At 43.0% G+C, this 13,305-nt stretch overlaps 1 protein-coding gene across 5 annotated transcripts in view; it reads right to left on the bottom strand.

Annotated features, from left to right (window-relative positions):
• Positions 1-2,466: 2,466 nt before the first annotated feature.
• The window catches only part of PROS1 (protein S), a 95,202-nt gene continuing 84,363 nt past the window's right edge, over positions 2,467-13,305 (bottom strand). For all 5 annotated transcript variants that reach the window (XM_039525026.1, XM_039525012.1, XM_039525017.1 and 2 more), the window contains 2 exons: positions 12,508-12,730; positions 2,467-5,255 (listed from right to left, as the gene is read on the bottom strand). In XM_039525026.1, coding sequence (XP_039380960.1) covers positions 5,089-5,255; positions 12,508-12,730 — 390 coding nt within the window. In that variant the 3' untranslated portion in view covers positions 2,467-5,088. The remainder of the gene's footprint in view (positions 5,256-12,507; positions 12,731-13,305) is intronic.

The following is a 13,305-nucleotide window of genomic DNA, read 5'->3' as shown; positions in this document are numbered from 1 at the left end:
TTTTTTTTTCAGAAAGCATTTCAGCTAGTCCTGGTGGAACTGTGCTGGCTTTCTATCTTTGAATACCTTTTGAAATCAAAAAGTGTTTAAGACTGATACAAAAGCAGTGTGTTGCCTTTGACAAAGCCCTGGCAAGGTTTACAGCATTGGATGATTCACTATTACTGTGAGAAAGTTTTAGTGATGTTAGATGTTAAAATTTGCCAGGAGCGTTTTCATTTGGTGAATTTTTTGTATGTGTGCCTCTGACCTGTTACAGAGGAGAAACATTTTGTCTTATCCTTTTTAGCACCTTTTACTAGCCAGCAAATATTGTGTGGGGAAGAGGTGTATGTGCGACTCCATGGATGTATGGTATATAATCCTGGACATTTATCTGCCTTCACCCACTTGATTAGTTTGTTCAGATGCAATTCAGATCCCTAAAGTATTAGTAGAATGTATCTTCTTAGAGAGCCATAACTCACTCTTCTGAATGAAGTACTGCAGTGCTGTTTGTAAATGATAACCTCTATGAAGAAAGGAGTTATAGAAGTCTGTCTAAGACCAGTGATACAAATGCTAGCATCCTGCTCCCTCTTGCAGAGCCAACTTGGGCAAAATTTAGTCCCTTACCCATATAACACCACTGCAATGTAACACTCCTAGAGTGACGGGAGGAGACCAGATCAACAATTGGGGCATAGTCACTGAGTGGAGAGGAAATATTGGCTAAAAACACCAGCATAAACTTTACTCTCACAATGTTTGCCCTAAAACATCTCGGTGCAGATTTTTATAACCTGCCCTCCATTTTTCTGCACTTGCAATATGTTGTTATTAATCATAATGATCCCTACCTAGATTCTGTTAGCACATAAAACACACTAGGTTCTTTCTAAAGTCTGAAGAGCAAATAATTGCAGGAACTATTATTTGTGGGTGCCGCTCATGTTATGCAAGTACCTTACAGGACTGCACCCACACATCAGATAGATGGATATCCAAGTGATACGAACTGTGAGTATCAGGGGCGTCTCTAGACATTTTGCCGCCCCAAGCACGGAGGGTCCGCTGGTCCTGCGGCTTCAGCGGACCTCCCGCAGGCATGCCTGCGAGCGGTCCGCTGAAGCCGCGGGACCAGGCATGCCTGCGGGAGGTCCACCAAAGCCACGGGACCAGTGGACCCTCCGCAGGCAAGCCGCCGAAGGCACCCTGCCTGCCGCCCTAGCGGCGACTGGCAGAGCGCCCCCCGCCGCTTGCCGCCCCAAGCACGCGCTTGGAGCACTGGTGCCTGGAGCCGCCCCTGGAGACTATAAAATTGTAGTTTCCGTGCAGACGGAGATGCCCAGGTCAGCCTCTAGCTAGGTCCTTAAAGTGGTCCAGCTGGATATTCAGTTTCTGTCCATTGACAATCTTATGGCACCCCCAAAGCTTTTAGCAACTGCATGATCGCTGGCTGGCTAACAGCATTCCTTAGTGAACTCGCTTTGTAAGGTGAAAATGACTAATGAAACCTTGGAAAAGGGCCATTCTGGTATCCTGTGTGTTAGTGGCAATGTAAGATTGGTACCTGGCATGTCCAAAACAGCTAGAGCTGTCATCCTCGAAAAGCAGTTGAAAAGCCTATTATTTGAGGTATGGTATCCATTTTTTTCTGTTTAATCAGAGAGCTTTCTTTTCTCCTTGTGTTCTCCTGGTACTTTATTTATTAATACCAAATATTGTTTTAAGAATTGTAATTTATTTTTAAAAGCTGTTTTTATGCATGATCTAAATTCTGTGGATTTACACTGGTGTAATAGAGCAGAAGTCAGTGGAGTCATTCTGGGCTTACAACTGATGCAGCTAGCTCCAGTCCAACATATGCTTAGTTTTAAGCATGTGAGTAGTCCCACTAAAGTTAAACACATATTTAAGTGCTTTTCTGGACTCGGGTTGCTGAGAACAATACTAATTATTATGAATTATTATGTTATAATTTATTATTAATAAAGTTTGGATCTGTCTCTTTTGTTTCCTTGAAGGTGGCAATCCTTGGGATGAAATTAAACAATATGGCTAAGTCTCAGTCACTCTCAGGTCAATATATACCACTCTGGAGTGTGAAGGTTGTGTATGTACGTATTAAAGGGCCTTCATGTAAATTAGAATTCAATTCCACATCTGGATTTGAGGTGCTAGAAAAATGTGCAAAATATTGTATGCAAAATGTGAAAATACAGAAGCTGATAAACTTTTCTCATTAATCTTACTTCTTGCTTGTAATGTCAACCCAGTTTAATTGATACTGGTGATATTAAATCATTAAGAAAACCCACCATTAATTTAGGGAACATGTATTCATATTTGAACAGCAAATGAGCTTTGAGTTATTGAAATTTTTTATACTGAAGATTACCACAGATTCTTAAATAAGGCATTTTATCATCAGAACAAGATGTGTACAGTTTAAATGAATCAAAGATATGCAAATACACCTTGAAATGAAAAGAAACGTCTAGATTCTCCTTTATTGCATGTTTAAAACATTGAGGCACTTACACATTCAAAAATCCAACAAAGCTTTACATAAGACTAGAATACACTAAAGTATCTGTATTTTGTTTCCTGTACAGATATGTGCCCAGATCAGAAACCTGTGTGACTTAACTATATCCTATGTTCCTTAATTTCCTATCTCTCTAGGATTTACAAAACAAAAAATCCAAACTTTTTTTCTTGTGTTGTACACATGTTGACATAAAGGTCTGTCATGTTGACATTCTTATTTCATGTTTCTATGATTGTTGTGGAAGGCAAGGAAGCTGAACAAGCATAAGATCTACTTTCCTGAAGACAATTTGAGTTTCTGGGGTTGTTGCTACTAAATTGCAAATGCAGTAATTATTTAATGGCATGTTTAGATTGTCTGATTCACCAAAGCCTCATTTCAGCATGTAATTCAAATTGATTTCAATTGGCCCTAAGCATGTGCTTAAGTGCTTTACTGAATTGGGTCCAAATAAGGTAAGTGGGCGCTGGCATTTTTTCCATAAGTATTTAAAGGAGATGGAAACTTAAGCAATTTTGCATCATGATACCACTTCACTGTGGTGGGTCATTAGCTGACTGGTGATTAGCCATTGGAGACTTGCTTCAAGTGATCTTTAAGGTTTCCTTTTATCAGTGAGCAGCAGTACTGCTGCCGAGTCAAACTCTGTGAGGGACCTGAGACTGGCTTCCTTGGGAAACCATAGCAAACATTCATCCATTATACTCATCGTGTTATATAGTAAGGCCAGGGTGAGAAGTGAAGTTAAAGAGGGAGGTGGGAAAGCAGCCGACAAAATACAGTTGAAAAGTTAGGTCTAGATTTTATGCTTTGAGGTACGTTTCTGTTGTGCAGTACCTCACACCACAAGGAAACCCGTTTATTTTAGTGGGATTCCCAGAGGAATTAAAGTAGTTCTCAAAGTGAGTAAGGATGGCATGATCCATCTCTTGGTAAGTAAATTTCTACTCCTGGGGCAACAAATATATTACAATTAGACCTCTAGGAAGCAAACCCCAATTCAGGTATTTTGACAGATAATAGTTTTGTGATTGGAGGTGAAAGGTAGTCACTGCTTATGCCTGTTCTCTCCTTTGTTTATTTGTTCAGCTTGACTAAAATGCGAGAGCAGCCAGAATTACTGCTTGTGTGAAAATGAGACAGGGAAGGGAAAGCCCACTCAGAGGAGATTAAGGAAGCCAGAAATGTGTGAACTGGATACTTCCCAGAAAACTCATTCCTTCCTGCCTTAATCAACTTTCCTTGTTAATCTGGCTGAGAGCGGATATGGCTTTAAGCGTGACATGGCTGTAAAATTTCGGGCTTCGTGTAAATAAACAACTCTTGCTGAAATATGGCTTTCAAACGCAGCTGTATCCCTCTCTCTATAGGTCCCCAGAAGCGGAAGTGATGGGGATTTTATCCCCAGTTTTGAGGGATTGGCCTGAGGAGAGAACTAGTTTGACAGATTTCTGTATGAAGGAATGACTAGGAAACTCTGGACTGTGAGATTCCTCATGAATGGGGAAGTCTGTTCGTTTGCCAGTGAGACCTCTAGCTTCATTTGGTAAATTCCAATTTGGTGTCCTGTAACTCTGACTGATGGTGCTTCATCCGTGCAACTCACCCGCATAAAACTGCTGGCCTTTGTTTTCTGATAATAGCATGGTACTGAATTATTTTTTAAGTGTGGCAGTGAGTCCCTCTTAATGGAGCTCTGAATCAAACAAAGTACAATGCTGGGATTCCTTGATGGAAAACATGGAAAGAATTAATGTTAACCCTAAGCTAGTCTGTCCCAAGGAGTAATCAAATATCATTTTCTGCCATTTTGATATGTTCTGTGAAAGTGTGTAACACAAGTTGAAATGTACCTATAAAAGGAGGCTTTGAGTGGAAAAGTTGGTCCAGTACATTATAAGGATTACAAAGCCACTTTACGAATTTCTTTCCTAACACAAGCAGCCGCCTCAACATTAATCCTAGCTTCTAGCATTACCAAAGCTTGGGGTTGGATGTTGCTCCCCAAAATAATGCTGTGATCCAGCAGTCTGACAGAGACCTTGGGCCTATAACTTTAGACTTTTCAAAGCACACATTTTCCAAAACCTTCTAAGACATTTTCATACATTTTGTTTTAGAAAGTTAAATGAAAACAATGTTTAGATTCAAACCTGCTGGTAGCACTTGCCACCCAAACACCACAGCTTTGTGCTAAAGCATCAGAACCAAGAGTGACAGCCAGACTGGCCTGATTTGACTCTTCAAGCTGGGTAAAATACAAAAAGGGAACCGCAACAATGGTGAAAAAAAAGATGGTTTTACCCAAAAGAAATCTTAATATCTTTAAGCTAGATTTAATCACTGAAATGGATAAGAACATTTTCACAGGATTTTAGTCTTCATCATGTCCTTTTATCACTGAAAAAAGTGGGTTTTTTTTAATCTTCCCAAATTACATTAAGTAGATAGAAACACTCCAGCTGAACTCTTTTCTCAGAACATCTTGAGTAAAATAATACAGGTTTCATTATGACATGAGACTCATTACGCAAATTATATCTGAAGGGAGAATGCTAGTTTAAGAATTCATTCATTTCATTTGCAATCAGTGGGCACGAGTGGGATCGAATGTCATTGTGTTTAGAGAAGGCTTCATCCAGATCCAGCTGTACGTCATTGACCTTTACCTCCATACAGCCATTATAAAAGGCTGTCAGTAGTGTAGCACCAACAGGAACATCTGCACAGAAACCACATTAAATGAATTACACCAAGGCTTCCAACATGCTATGTGCTTTTCAGATGAGTAAAAACATGGAAACTTCCCATTTCTCATCAGTCAAGGATCCATGGCAGGAAATGGCAGCTTAAGGGGAAACATTTCACTTCACTCCATAAACTCTTCTTCCCCTTGTTTGAGTGTTTAAGATGAAGTTCACAAACTGAGGAAGGTTAGGATGATTTGCAATATGCATTAGAACAGTGGTCCCCAAACTTTTCACATCGCGCCCCCCCCCTTACCCTTGTCCACACCACACCACCCACCCCGGAAGCTGGGCCTGCAGCTCCCAGGAGCAGGGGGGAAGAGTACGGAGAGGGGTAAGGGGGTCGAGGCTGAGGCTGGAGTCGTGGCTGGGCTGGGAGACAGGGCCGAGGGTGGGGCAGGGACGGGGATGGGGCTGGAACCGCAGCCAGGGCTGCATCCAGGAGCAGAACCATGGTGGTGGGGACTGGCAGCTGGGGGCGAGGCTGGATGGTGCTCCTCCCCACTCCTCATGGGGGCTGTCCCGGGCCCTGCCTCACCCCCCACCCCGAACGTGCCCAACAGTTTGGGGACCACTGCACTAGAACTAGATATTTTCAAAATAATATATACTTTACTGATTGGAGAGTGTTAATACCATATTTCCTGGCATCCCCAGTTTTCTTGTCCTGACCTAGTAACAGATGTTTATGTATTTAAAGTTCACTGTTAGAATAATCTTTCTATCTGGCCAAAAAGCTGCTCTGGATTCCAATCCACTGTTCAAAAACAGGGGACCCATGAGAATGCTACAAACTAGTTTCATCATTTCTTCTTTCCAGTGACTTCTCTGTAAAAGTCCCACACTTTCCATTTCTAATCTATTCAGTGGTTAAACTAGGGCAATGTCAACCAATGATGTATTGTCAGCGAACAATACATTTACTCCATTACAAATGCTCAAGCAGGCATTACTATGAGGCATAGGGTACAACAAACTTCTTATGAGGTAGGTTGGAATTGATCCAAGGTCTGGATCCTCAAAGAGATTTAGGACTGTAACTCACTCACCTGATTTTAATAGGAGTTAGGAATCTAAATACCCTTGAGGATCTGGTCATGAGCACGTTCAGCAACTAGAACTAACTGGGTTGGAAGCTGATGTCAAGAATGTCATCTAACACTCCTGCACAATGTGGTTATCTCTAAAGAACCTATCAATGATGATCATCCAGGCTTGCCATGAAGTTTTTCAGTGATTGTGATTCTCCCAGGAGCAGATTACCCGCCCCCCAAGCAGGGCCGCCCAGGGGGGGGGGGCAAAGGGGGCAATTTGCCCCGGGCCCCGGGCTCCGCAGGGGCCCCCCAAGAGAAGAGCGGAGGCTCCCGCTTCCGCCCCTCTTGGAGCCTCAGCGCATCAAGCGCCGAGCCTCCGGCCGAGCCCCTGAGCCCCGCCCCGATCCGAGCTGCGTGGGGAGGGGGCGGGGCAGCTGCCTCCGCTCGGCGTGGCGCTCACAGCCCCGCCCCCTCACCACGCGGCTCTGAGCGGGACGGAGCTCAGGCCCCGCCGGAGATGCGCTCGGGGCCGGGGCCGGGGCAGGGGTAAGAGGCTGGGGCTGGGGCGGGGCTGGGGTTGGGTTGGGTGGGGAGGGGACGGGACCTGCCGCCGCGCAGTCCGGTCTTCGGCGGCGGGGGGCCCCTTCTGTTCCGGACCCGCCGCCGAAGTGCCCCGAAGGCCCGCGGCGGGGACCCCCCCCGCCACCGAATTACCACCGAAGACCGGGCTGCGCTTCGGCGGTGGGTCCCGCTTCGGCGGCAATTCGGCGGCGGGGGGGTTCCCGCCGTGGGTCTTTGGGGCACTTCGGCGGCGGGTCCCGGAACGGAAGGGCCCCCCGCCGCCGAAGACCCCGGGCCCCCGGAATCCTCTGGGCGGCCCTGCCCCCAAGTCAAGAAGAGGTTAATTCCTGTGATTCCAATCAGCCCCAACTGGCTGCATTTGTGTGGCTTTTCAGGGCCCTTAAAAAGGAACAATTCAGCACAGTTGGGGTGATATTCTGAAACAAGCAGAGCTAGTGCCTCCAGACTGGGGTCCTGTGTTACTAACTGATGAACAGTTGGAGAATGAGGCTGGCCTGAGCCCTCTGGGGAAGATGGGCTGGTCTGTTTTTTCTGTTGTAACCCCCAGGGACTAAGCCTTGGCTTTAACAATGCAGGTGAGTGGGAACCAAGACTGAAAGATTGTTTCCCTCTCCTTTGCAGGAGGATGAAGGCCCAAAGTTGAGGTGCTGTGGAAGTATTTTCCTTTTGTTCAGACTGCATTATATGTCCTCCAGAAGAGAGTGGACCTGCTAAAAAGTATCGCCAAAGGGATGCACCCCATGCTCTAGAACCAAACCCCAGGATTGCTGTTGCCCAGAGAACAATGTATGAGGTAAGTAAGGCACACACGCAAGGGGGTGACCTTGAGACATAGCCTTTGACAGATATATTGCCTGCTTGAGTTTACTCTGCTATAAGCCAAAGTGCTTTGAGTCTCTTTGTGCAAAATCCCAGTAGGACTGGTCTTCTCTGTTCAGAGTGCTCTGCTGCATAAGAGACTGGTACCACAGAACCCCACATGCCTCACTGAAAAAACATAATTTACTGAATTATTTTTAAAAAATTAATCTCCATGTTACTGCAATTTTGGAGAAACATAGCAAAGAGAAACATTCCAATTAGAAAAGCCATAAGATATGCATTTGCCTTAAATAGATTTGGAACTTTACAACTTTGTTCTCTACTGCTTGTTTTGTTTGTGGAAGCACGGAGATACTTTAAGTGCCCTATTTTACTCATCAAATAGTAAACTTCACCGTTTCAGGGATCACCTCTAGGGGTTCTTATGGTTCTTAACATTGTATGGTAACTGTTGGAAAATGTTACCTGAAAACATTATTTGTCTATTTGTTTTGGAAGAGGAAATTACTGTGGTAACTAAGAACATTGGGAGAAAGAAGGTATCTTAGAGACAGACTTCTGTGTGGAAACTGTTAAAAACAGCTGGCTTTAATGATAATCACAGTACATAAGAATGGCCGTACTGGGTCAGACCAAAGGTCTACCCGGCCCAATATCCTGACGGCCAACAGTGGCCAATGCCAGGTGCACCAGAGGGAGTGAACCTAACAGGTAATGATCAAGTGATCTCTCTCCTGCCATCCATCTCCACCCTCTGACAAACAAGAGGGACACCATTCCTTACTCATCCTGGCTAATAGCCATTAATGGACTTAACCGCCATGAATTTATCTAGTTCTCTTTTAAACCCTGTTATAATCCTAGCCCTCACAACCTCCTCAGGCAAAGAATTCCACGGGTTGACTGTGCGCTGTGTGAAGAAGAACTTCCTTTTATTTGTTTTAAACCTGCTGCCCATTAATTTCATTTGGTGGCCCCTAGTTCTTGTATTATAGGAACAAGTAAATAACTTTTCCTTATCCACTTTCTCCACACCACTCATGATTTTATATCTCTCTATCATATCCCCCCTTTAGTCTCCTCTTTCCCAAGATGAAAATTCCTAGCCTCTTTAATCTCTCCTCATATGGTACCTGTTCCAAACCCCTAATCATTTTAGTTGCCCTTCCCTCAAGCTTTTCTAATGCCAGTATATATTTTGAGATGAGGAGACCACATCTGTACACAGTATTCAAGATGTGGGCATACCATGGATTTATATATGGGCAATAATATATTTTCCATCTTATTCTCTATCCCTTTTTTAATGATTCCTAACATCCTGTTTGCTTTTTTGACTGCCGCTGCACACTGCGCGGACATCTTCAGAGAACTATCCACGATGACTCCAAGATCTCTTTCCTGATTAGTTGTAGCTAAATTAGCCCCCATCATATTGTATGTACAGTTGGGGTTATTTTTTCCAATGTGCATTACTTGACATTTATCCACATTAAATTTCATTTGCCGTTTTGTTGCCCAATCACTTAGTTTTGTAAGATCTTTTTTGAGTTCTTCACAGTCGTCTTTGGTCTTAACTATCTTGAGCAGTTTAGTATCATCTGCAAACTTTGCCACCTCACTGTTTACCCCTTTCTCCAGATCATTTATGAATAAGTTGAATAGGATTGGTCCTAGGACTGACCCTTGGGGAACACCACTAGTTACAGCTCTCCATTCTGAAAATTTACCATTTATTCCTACTCTTTGTTTCCTGTCTTTTAACCAGTTCTCAATCCATGAAAGGATCTTCCCTCTTATATCCCATGATAACTCAATTTACGTAAGAGCCTTTAGCGAGGAACCTTGTCAAAGGCTTTCTGGAAATCTAGAGTACACTATGTCCACTGGATCCCCCTTGTCAACATGTTTGTTGACCCCTTCAAAGAACTCTAATAGATTAGTAAGACATGATTTCCCTTTACAGAAACCATGTTGACTTTTGCCCAACAATTTATTTTCTTCTATGTGTCTGCCAATTTTATTCTTTACTATTGTTTCAACTAATTTGCCCAGTACTGATGTTAGACTTGCTGGTCTGTAATTGCCGGGATCCCTGCTAGAGTCCTTTTTAAATATTGGCATTACATTAGCTATCTTCCAGTCATTGGGTACAGAAGCTGATTTGAAGGACAGGTTACGAACCATAGTTGATAGTTCTGCAATTTCACATTTGAGTTCTTTCAGACCTCTTGGGTGAATGCCAGCTGGTCCTAGTGACTTGTTACTGTTAAGTTTATCAATTAATTCCAAAACCACCTCTAGTGACACTTCAATCTGTGACAATTCCTCAGATTTGTCACCTACAAAGGATGGCTTAGGTTTGGGAATCTCCCTAACATCCTCAGCCGTGAAGACTGAAGCAAAGAATTCATTTAGTTTCTCCACAATGACTTTATCATCTTTAAGTGCTCCTTTTGTACCTTGATTGTCCAGGTTGTTTAGTAGGCTTCCTGCTTCTGATGTACTTAAAAACATTTTGTTATTACTGTGATGAAGTGGGAGATTTCTGTGTTCAAATGCTCAATAAACCCTCCTGTTTTATGCTGCCTGAGAGTCACCCCAGACTAGAGAACAGGGTTGCTTTATTCCCTTTGGGAGTGGAGGCCCCGGAGGTCCAGAGTGAGTGGACTCCCTGAGGGGGCCCACGGCGAGAGACAGGCATACTAAGGTTCAGAGAGGTGAGGCTCCAGGAGGTGGAAGGGCTTAACCCCCTGAGAGAGAGAAGACCCAAGAAGGGCTGTCTCACTGAAGGCGGTTCCCCCCACGGACTGCATGGGGCCAAGAGTAGGCACGACCTGTGAGTCCGTGACAATTACCTTTTGAGTTTTTGGCTAGCTGTTCTTCAAACTCCTTTTTGGCTTTTCTTATTACATTTTTAATTAATTTGGCAGTGTTTATGCTCCTTTCTGTTTACGTCACTAGGATTTGACTTCCACTTTTTAAAAGATGCCATTTTATCTCTCACTGCTTCTTTTGCATGGTTGTTAAGCCACAGTAGCTCTTTTTTAGTTCTTTTATTGTGTTTTTTTTATTTGGGGTATACATTTAAGTTGGGCCTCTATTATGGTGTCTTTAAAAAGTGTCCATGCAGCTTGCAGGGATTTCACTCTAGTCACTGTACCTTTAATTTCTGTTTAACTAACCTCCTCAATTTTGGATAGTTCCCCTTTCTGAAATTAAATACCACATTGTTCTTCCCACCACAGGGATGTTAAAATGTTATTATATTATGGTCACTATTTCCAAGCGGTCCTGTTATAGTTACTCTTGGACCAGCTCCTGTGCTCCACTCAGGACTAAATCAAGAATTGCCTCTCCCCTTGTGGGTTCCCATACCAGCTGCTCCAAGAAGCAGTCATTCAAAGTATCGAGAAATTTTGTCTCTGCATTTCGTACTGAGGTGACATGTACCCAGTCAATATGGGAACAATTGAAATCCCCCACTATTGAGTTCTTTATTTTGATAGCCTCTCTAATCTCCCTTAGCATTTTATTGTCACTATCACTGTCCTGGTCAGGTGGTCGATAATAGATCCCTCTGTTATATTCTTATTAGAGCATGGAATTACTACCCATGGAGATTCTATGGGACATGTGGCTTCATTTAAGATTTTTACTTCACTTGATTCTACATTTTCTTTCACATATAGTGCCACTCTCCACCGCCCTCCCATGACCTGTTCTGTCCTTCTGATATGTTTTGTACCCCATTCTCCAAGTACACGTTCTCCAAATGTGAATGTTGACTCATTAGCCAATAGGGATACCTGATTTAAACCAGCATCTCATTTCCTACAGCTTTGTTTACACTGCAGTTAGCACTGTGCTTAGGCCTGCCAACATGGGGGTGGGAGGAAAGGGGGCAATTGCCCAGGGGCCCAGGAGATTTAAAAGGGGCTTGGGATCCTTGGCCACCGCAAGCAGTGCAGCGGGGCTAAGACAGGCTTCCTGCTGGCCTGTCAAACTTCTAAGATCTCTTGGGTAGCTAATACTTTGTCTTTCCCTCTAGTCCCTTTAGCCAGAGGATGTCAAAAACTTTTACCAACAATAATTTAGCCCCAAAACCACCCTATGATTTAGGTGTCTCCCCCACCCCAGGTTTCAAGTTAGCATATAATTTTCCAAATCCAAAGCCTCATGGCATTGATGCACATCCATAGCATGCCTGCTCAGATATGGTTGCACAAGATAGGAGTTGTAGGGCTGAAAATTCACTTACAAATTGTTTAAACAAAACACTGAGTCTTTTTAACCCACTTAAAATTTTCATATTCCCTGCTATCATGGAGGCTGTCAACCATCACCTGAAAGTATGATTGTTGTAACCCCACTTTCCCTGTTTCCTCCTCCAATTATTTTTAAATGGATGGTTTAGACAATATCTAAAGCTGCTGCAGTTTGTTGAAACTATCAGTAGATGGCACTTCAGGAGTTCTCATCGCTCTTAAGCAAAACAAAAAAAAATAGAAAACAAAAATCCTCACAACACACCACCATTTTCTCCTGGGAATAGGTGCCATAGGGTCACTTCCAAAAATAGACCTTTGGAGAGAAGCTCTGCTGCTGGGCTGCTAAGATAGTGCCTTAATGTTACTATTGAAGTATCAGGTTGCATCAAAAGCTATACAAGTTGACTCAAAAATACAAGGATAAAAATAGGTAATTAAAAAAAAAAAACCACCCACACCAACCCAGGATTTTGAGTAAGACTAATTCATTCACATCAATGAAAAGAAATAAAATTCACCTGGAATGCCACCTAAGTAGGTAACAATAGGTCCCTTCATTACTTGATCCAGGACGGACAGTTGTTGCTCTTGCTCAGAATTGATGCTGTGTGTTTGTGAATCGTCAGTCAGTTCAAGCAGCTGTTTGTTTACTCTGAGTCCTAGCAGCATTCTTTTGGAGGTACACAACCTCTCTGACTCCAGCCGGGCAACAATAACGTTCTCAATAGTCACAATGATTTCCTAGGCAACAGATTAAAAAACATTTCACACAGAACTCCAGCACTTATTTTATTTAGTTATGCTGCATTTTACATTTGTAAGGAGAAACTGGAGGAAACATTACAGCCAAAGTTTTTCAAAATAGGTGCCTGAAATTGGGAAATCCACTGAAGTCAATAGCAGCTGCTGGGTTGTTCAACACTTTTGAAAAACTAAGCCACTTGTTTAGGTGCCTAAATTTTATATTTAGGAGTCTCTCTTTAGGTATTCATGTTAGAAAATCTTGATCTAGATTTCTGGGGTTAAATCCTGGTCCTGTGGAAGTCGATGGAAGTTTCAACACTGACTGTAATAAGGCCAACATTTCAACCCTAGTATCTACTATAGGCAGTTTAAAAAAGAAGTATGTATTGACCCTCATATACATATAGGCACATCCGGCCTTCTGTCATGCTACTTGCCACAACTGAGAATTCAAGGACAGCAAGACCTATTTATATATTGGCTTTTTTATGCAGTTCATCACTGTTTTAGTGGAGCACCTTGCAAACAATTAATTCAGCCTCACAATGCCCTTGTGAAGTATAGTAAGTAGC

Source organism: Mauremys reevesii, linkage group 1, assembly GCF_016161935.1.
Source record: "Mauremys reevesii isolate NIE-2019 linkage group 1, ASM1616193v1, whole genome shotgun sequence".
NCBI lineage: Eukaryota > Metazoa > Chordata > Testudines > Geoemydidae > Mauremys > Mauremys reevesii.
This window is presented reverse-complemented; position numbering and strand designations above follow the sequence as displayed.